Source organism: Manacus vitellinus, unplaced genomic scaffold, assembly GCF_001715985.3.
Source record: "Manacus vitellinus isolate BGI_N305 unplaced genomic scaffold, ASM171598v3 scaffold_7_pilon, whole genome shotgun sequence".
NCBI lineage: Eukaryota > Metazoa > Chordata > Aves > Passeriformes > Pipridae > Manacus > Manacus vitellinus.
In genome coordinates this window covers 29,858,689-29,866,676 of record NW_021940813.1, presented here as the reverse complement: position 1 = coordinate 29,866,676, position 7,988 = coordinate 29,858,689, and the positions used below count along the sequence as shown (strand labels likewise).

The 7,988-nt window shown below is 39.8% G+C and overlaps 1 protein-coding gene across 3 annotated transcripts in view; it reads left to right on the top strand.

Annotated features, from left to right (window-relative positions):
• HERC2 (HECT and RLD domain containing E3 ubiquitin protein ligase 2) overlaps positions 1 to 2,638 on the top strand; it is a 106,899-nt gene extending 104,261 nt beyond the window's left edge. For 2 of the 3 annotated variants that reach the window (XM_029964791.1, XM_029964792.1), the window contains 3 exons: positions 204 to 309; positions 848 to 1,060; positions 1,632 to 2,625. In XM_029964791.1, the coding sequence (XP_029820651.1) occupies positions 204 to 309; positions 848 to 1,060; positions 1,632 to 1,904 (592 nt within the window). In that variant the 3' untranslated portion in view covers positions 1,905 to 2,625. Of the gene's footprint in view, positions 1 to 203; positions 310 to 847; positions 1,061 to 1,631 lie in introns of all 3 variants that reach the window. The other variant, XM_029964790.1, reaches the window with a different exon arrangement.
• Positions 2,639 to 7,988: the final 5,350 nt, after the last annotated feature.

Sequence of the window (7,988 nt, the reverse complement as noted above, 5' to 3'; positions counted from 1 at the left end):
GGGAGATATCTCTCCATATTGAGTTTGCTGTGCAATATGAATTGGTGTATAAAGTCAAGTATTTTGTGATAAATGTTAATGTTCCTTGGTTTATAGCTGGAGACTTGAGGAGAGTGGTTAAACTTGCTTTGATGTCACAGTAATAGCTATAAATAATTGCTAGAAATAACATTCACAGAAACTCCAAAAATGTTTCTTTGCAGGCTTCATGAATTTGATGAACAGGTTGCAGCAGTTCGTGAGGGCATGGCCCGTGTTGTTCCAGTTCCTCTACTTTCGCTCTTTACAGGATACGAACTGGAAACTATGGTATCAATTTCTGCTTTATTACTTCTGTCAGACTAATTTGAAGTGAGATTATTCACTCATTCATTTTACTAATCCAAACCCCACATTAAATGCTGTTTACAATGATTGCTCTGTGGTTGCAAACATTCAGTTCAAGAAAAGACTAGAAAATGTTTAATTGCCCTATTAGTGTTGGTAAGATTATTTTGATATAGCTGAGCAGGGATGTAATGAATTTTTTCAGTAAGAAACAAACAAAACCAAAAAACCCCACATGACAGGGATCTAGGAGGTGAATTGGAGATATTTGTCCCAAGTAAAATGTTTAATTTGTTATGTGATCCAGGAATGTGAAAGAAGGTTCATTACTGTCCCCTGATGGGAAGATGTGTATTTAGTACTATTGTAATAGGAGACTATTCATGACACTTCAAATATTCGAATGTTCAGTTTGTCAGTGTAAAAGATGATTAAATATTTTAAAGGAATAGAGGGAACAAATCACCTCTAATTGATCTTATCAGACTTGTATAGCCTATCACTGGATCTTATTTTTCAGGTATGTGGAAGCCCAGATATTCCACTTCATCTCCTGAAATCTGTAGCGACTTATAAAGGCATTGAACCAACTGCTTCCTTGATACAGTGGTTCTGGGAAGTGATGGAGTCCTTCTCCAATACAGAGCGATCTCTCTTCCTGCGTTTTGTGTGGGGCAGAACAAGGCTGCCCAGGACTATTGCAGACTTTAGGGGGAGGGACTTTGTTATTCAGGTAAGGTGTGTGGGATGGAGAGGATGTAGGGGGGATTTAAAAAAGCTGCTACTGGAGAAGTAGTAGCATGACATAACAAGAGAACAGGCTGATTTTATTAAACTGTTTTGCAACATTACATTGTAGATTTGACAGTGCAACTGTTTATATAAATATTCTCTCTTGACTTGGACAATTCATTTAATTGCCCAGCCACTTATTTCTCTGGATTTTTATAGTTTTCCAGTGTCATTCAACTGTTTTTGCTGGCCCGTATTTAGCAGTTCATTCAGCTTAGGTAGTAATTTCAGCTAAATTAAACCCCCATGATCTTCAAATCATGTTTTGATATTTGCTGAAGTAATACACCACACATTCATAATCAAAGCAACTCATACATGTCTGTTTTTATTTATTTATTTACTTAGAGTAGGGAAAATGGATTTTGCCTTTTAATTTTCTTTTAAGAAACATCAGCATCAGAATCAAAAATATAATATCCTGTTTAAAAACAAATCCCAATTATTATTTTGATACTCATTTGTGGTTTGGACAGTGAATTAAAAATGTTATGCTTTTTTTTTTTCAACAGGTATTGGATAAATACAATCCTCCAGACCACTTCCTTCCTGAGTCGTACACATGCTTCTTTCTCCTGAAGCTGCCCAGGTATTCCTGTAAGCAAGTACTAGAGGAAAAACTGAAGTATGCCATTCACTTCTGCAAGTCTATAGACACTGATGATTATGCCCGGATAGCGCTGACAGGAGAGCCAGCAGCTGATGACAGTAGTGATGATTCTGATAATGAAGATGCAGACTCTTTTGCTTCAGATTCTACGCAGGACTACCTAACAGGACATTGAAAAGTAACATAAGAAATAGTTGTCACAAGCACTGAGGCAAAACGCCAAAATGACAATGAAGCCAAGGACAGTTTAGGTTTCAGAATATAGACTATATAGTCAGAGGGATGGTAATCTTCTGAACATGGGGAAAGTGTGTTTGCTACTCACAGTAGGAGTTAAGGGTTACAGCTTAAACCATCAGCTTAAAATAAATGGCACAGTATATGGGCATTTAACATTTATTTTAAGAGCTGAAAGTGGCCCCCCATAATGCTGCACTGCATTTAGAACCTTTGTGTTTACTGAAGTGTTGTAAATGTTTATATAAATATGGTAGTGCAGCATCCAAAAGGCAGTGAAACCTTTAAATTGTGGGTGCAATAGGTTTTTTTTCATATTAAGTGTTGTGTTCTGTGCATCTTCTTGATTGTATATTGGAAATACTGTGCAACAACTGAATAGTATTATAAATATTTCATTTAACTTTACTAGAAGTTTGTTAAAAGTTTTTGAACATTGAATAAACATTATTCCTTGAAATTCTTCTATAGATAATTAAAAATGGCCAATAGTTTCACCTCCACCCCTGGTTTGTATATTTTAGCTTATGTGTTATTTATCTCAAATTTGATACTTTCTGTGAACAGCATCATAATTCTTATCATGGAAAGTGTACTGTATATAATTGGTGCCATGTAAATGCAGAAGTTATAATTTCCTTCCAAATAAAAGTTCTGCCACATTGAAAAACAGTATGTGTTTTTCCGTGGTAATGCAGCTGCTACATGGGGCAAACACTGAAACGGCTCTACTAAGAAATGTTTCTGCAATTTACAGCTGCTGAGCAAATGTTGTTGGTGCTGCTCCACCAATAGTAGGTGCATTGCCAGAGACAGAATGTGAGCTGCAGTAAACTTGAGCAAGTCTATGTGATGTGTTAATGGTAGCAAAACACCATGTTTTTGCAGTTGTTCCTAAGGCAGCTGTTGTCAGTAAATGGTGAATTTCTTCTTGGACACCTGGAAAAAAATTTTGAGGAAGTTTAAGGGGCAGGTGTCATCAGGTACCTGAATGTGAGTAGAAGAGTATGATGATCCTTTTACAACATACTGTCGTGGAGATTAGGTCATCTTACAAGGCTTGATCATGACACATTGTGCATCCAGAGTGGCCTGTTTGAATAAGTGATCGAAGTCAAGCACCTTTGGGCAGGTATTATGTGTTGACCACATGGTGTATACACTGTTTTTTTGGAGTAGGAGAATAAGATTTAGTTGTGCCAAGGCACTAATATTTTACTTTAAAATCCAGTAGTAGGTGATGTCATACCATTGCTTCACTAATTATCAGGATAGGTATATGTGAGTATTTAACATTTTACTATTCTGAGCGGATTAATTAATTTTTTAGTGTGTGCATTTGACTTCTCTTCCAACTAGATTTAAATATTAAATGTGGGTTAATATTATTTCAAAGTTCTCATGAGACAAAGTTGATATTCCAAAATAGTGGTGAAACTATCTGTTTGTTCTTAAGATGTCAGAGTTTTGAAATCTGTTAGCTTTAGACACCTCTGTTTAGTGCTGAAGATCTTTTGCTACTGTCCTGATCCTCTGTCTCGTTGGAGATTCCAGAGTCAGGCCTGTACTCTGTCCTCCAGATTTACTCTGTCTGCTGATGAAAAATGCTGTATCTTTTTTGAATCTTAAAGATGCGAAACTCAAAAAAACCTTAAGCAACCTCTTTTATCTTTGCTGCTGAACTGAATTTCTCCTGGGGGTAAAGAGTGGAGAAGCTAGTACAGAAGTGCTTGTGAGGTCATCTGTTGCCCTTCGCTGTGGTAACACTGGAGCCCTGTAGGCATCTAGCTTGATCAAAGAGATTCTGTAGTCAGCTTTTCAGGAGATGCAATGAATGAGTCATGCCCAAATCTCAGTCCAAGTTCAATTGCCATTCTTAAATTTCAAATCCCATTTCAGGAGCATATGGACTACTAGTAAGATGGAGAAGTTTATAACTTGCTTCTGGGAAAGCAAAAGAATGTCAGAGTTTTTCTCCCAAGAAAAGTTAAAAGGAAGTATCGTTTATATAAGGAATCCGTGAACTGCATAAAAGAAGTTTCTTGAGCTGCCTTCTTTTCTTTCCATCCTGACAGAAGAGTCTCAAGACACCTTTTTACAGTGTGATGCTTGTCGTCTGTGGCCTGACTTACAGCATGGCATAGATCATCATGTTGGAAGGGACTTCAAGGATCATCTGCTCCAACCTTTATTGACAAAAACACAATCTAGACAAGATAGTTAAGCATCCTGTCCAACTGAATCTGTCATTTCTCTGTGGAGATTGTTCCATGAATAACTTTCCTCTTCAGTGTAATATGAATCTCCATAGGGTTATCTTGTATCCATTACCGCTTGTCTTTTCCATGTGACTCCTTGTAAGAAGGAGTCTGTGTCTTCTTTGTAGTCACCCTTTATATACTGGAACATGGTGATAAGGTCTCCCCTAAGCCTTCTTTTCTCAAGGCTGAACAAAGTTCTCTCAGCCTTTCCTCACATGGCAGGCCTCCCAACCCTCTGATCATTTTTGTGACCCTTCTCTGGATCATCTCCAGCCTGTTCACATCTTTTTGCATAGTAGGGACCAAAACAGCACAGTATTCCAGGTGTGCCCTCATAGGTGTTGAGTGGGGTAAAGACTACTTTTATCTCTGCTGTTGACATCTGTGTTGATGCAACCCAGCATCTCGTTGGCTTTCTTTGCTGCAGCAGCACACTGTTCGCTCGTATTGAGCTTGCTGTCCACCTAGACCTCCAAGTCCATTTTCATGGAGCCACTCCCCAGCTGGGTAGATCTGAACCTGCACTGCACTCCTGGGTTGTTTTCCCAGGTGCAAGACCTTGTGCTTGTCCTTGTTGAACTTCATACGGTTCTTGTTAGCCCACCCTCTGGGTGCAGCCTGTCAGCCACACAGTTCCCCACCTACCACATGGACCACTTCTCTAGACCCATCACTTTTTCTGGGAAGAGGCTATGGGAAACCATACTGAAAGCTTTTGAGAGATCCAGGTAGACAATGTCCTCCACTCGGCCCACATCAACCAAGAAGTTATTTTGTCGTAAAAGGTGATCAGGTTTGTCAAGCACGATTTGCCCTTGGTGAATCTGTGCTGACTTTCCTCACTCATGGGCCTCATCTGATTTGTGATAACCCCTGGGAGCATTGTTTCATAATTTCCCCAGGCACTGAAGTAAGACTGCTCATCCTGTAATTTCCTGGATCATTTTTTTAAGCCCTTCTTTTAGATGGGTGACATTAGCCTTCTTGCAGTCTTCTGGATATCCCCTGATCTCCACAATTTCTCCAAGATTATGGAGAGTGAACCCACAACGTCAGCCAGCTCTCTTAAACAGCCTTGAGTGGATAATGTCAGGGCCCATCAATTTGTAGGGGTCGAACTGTAATAGTTCACGCCCAACTCTTCCTTCACTGATGGTGGTGAGTCTGTGTTTGCATCAGCCTGGACTTTTGTTCCCAAGGCCAAGAGGCCCAACAGTGCTGGTAAAGACTGAGATAAAGAAAGTGTTGAGAACCTCTGCCTTTTGAGCATTGCTAGTGACTAATTCACCTCTCTGGTTAAACAGCAAGCCAGTGTTTTCCTTCTGTTTCTGCTTGTTTACATACCTGAAGAACCCTTTCTTGTGGTTTTTGATATCTATGGCCAATTTCAGTTCAAACAGAGCTTTTGTTTTTCTGACTGTACCTCTGCAAACCCTGACAATGCCCTTGTAGTTCTCAGTGGGTATCCACCCACATTTCCTATAGCCTATAACCATCCATTTTCATCTTCAGGCATGTGAGTTATCCTGTCATGTTTCAGTTATTCCTATGACATAATAAATTTCTGACTGGGTGTGGAGCTCCAGTTCCTTGTGTTTGTACCCCAGGCTGCATGCAGTGGTATACATACACTTGAAATGATTGATCCTAAGGAGTATTTGTCACTGCTCTGGTTGGCCTGGCTTATTCCCGACTTGGTTGTGATGATTTGAGTGCTGCCACTTTGGACTTTACCACTCAGGTCCTTCAGTTTAAAGCCTGCTTCACCAAGCTGCCCAGCCTGCTGCCAAAGATACCTTTGCCTTTTCTAGACAGGTGGATCCCATCCCTCCTTAATAGGCTATAGTATTTCTGAGTAACCAGCTATTGGTCTTGAAAAAAACATTGTTTCAAGTGGTCAAAAAATAAGATTTGCTATTAATGGGCTTTTACATGCAAATTCCTAGTCTAAGAAGGAAAAGGACTCAACCCACATCAGGGAGTTTAGGGGACATGAACCATTTATCATGATTTACGTTCCTTAACATGTTAGGAGAAGTCTTCAGGCCAGCATATACAGGTACTTGCCCTCCCTGCAAGAATCTTAATCAACAGACTATGTGCAAAACTAAATCGTTCAGTACTCTTCTAGAAAAAGTGGAAAGAGAGATCTCATTGACAAAATATTTTCCCTTTTTAGTTTAAAGAAAATGTACAGATGTAGAGTTTCCTATAGATGTTGCCTTTCAAGGTTAATCTCCTGATGAACCTTATCCTTAAAAATTTTGGTGTGAACTAAAACATGTCACTGTAGTTTCTTTTGCCTAACTGGGGTTGAAAGGTGTGAAATTGGTGGGAAAAAATATTCTATCGTGGTGTCATGTCCCTATCTTAAGTGAAAATTACAGTAAAGCAACAGAACTGTGAATGTGACACACAAACTATTTATGAATTGATGCTCCTGATACTTGGAAAAGATTGTGCTGATTTATGTGTCTGTCTCAAATTTGAATGCAGATGGTTATATCTGTCAGGTTCTTCAGCTTTGAATTTAGTCATCTGATGGCCAGTGAGTATGACTGTGCAAAGATTCTCAGAAACACAGAGTAGAATTGTCTCAGTTGTTTCCTGACTGTGGTCATCCTTGATCAGCTCTCTCTCCACTGAGTTTGCATGTGGTGGACTAGCAGCATGACCTGTAAAAGGTTTCAGCAGAAGCATTTTGAGAAGTCTCTTTGGAGGACATGGATATAACATAAAGGAGGACATGATATAATGTCAAATGGAGGACATGATATAAAATACTCTGGGATTCTCTTTTGTAAATGGTCAGTGTTAAGTGAAAAGAAACTTAATGGGAACTTGTATCTTCTTAGTACTGATGATAAACCTTAATAGGGATGGGGTACAGTATAAACTTTCTTGTTTCCTCGTGACAACTTTATCAGTGTGGGAGGGCAAAATGTGCCAATGTTTTTTGGTCTCAGTGGTAGGCTGAGCTTTGTTATCCTGTTTGGCAGCAACTCATAGGGGGAAAAAAAAGTGTAAAATCAAAATTTTACAGGTAAAGCTTCAGGAAAAGCATTAAGGTCCCTCCTAAACTGGAAAGATTTTTTTGAACAAGACTCCCACACATGTCATTTCTGGTTCTGCTGCTTCTAATGTTTTTCACTGATTTCATCACATTGACCTTGAAACACTGTGGAGAAGAGGGTCCATGTCCAAAATGAAGTTGATAGGAGAAGGCCTGTCTGACCTGAGCAATGCAGAAGTCTATGGGTTATGAAGTGCTGTGCACAGCAGGAGAAAGAAATCAAATGCATGAAATACCTGTGTTGGGAAGCCAAGTGAGATTTAGGCTGGCTTGAGTGAGTTGCTCTTCCTCCATACTTCTGCAGAGGACAAGGAATTCCTGGGGGAAAACTGGCTGGACGAAACCATGAAGGAAATGAACTGTGGAGTGCAAATGAGGCACATTCTTTCCTGTGATCCCCGAGGCTGCTGCTTCTTTGCAGAGACACCGACCAGGCTCCAATCTGTTGTACTTGTGGTACCAGTAACCCATGTGGAATACTGCCCAGCAACCTTTAGAATTTTTCATTTTGGAACAAAGGAAGACATTTTAATTGCACCTGTGGACCAACTGTACAATGAGTGGTCGATAGCAGTAGGGGAGATGGGGGATTTAGGCTGGTGGTACCCAAGGAACAGTCATGTTGCCTCTGTCCCTGCAATGAAGTGACAATTTAATAGCACAAACCTGTTGTATGACGGAGCAAACT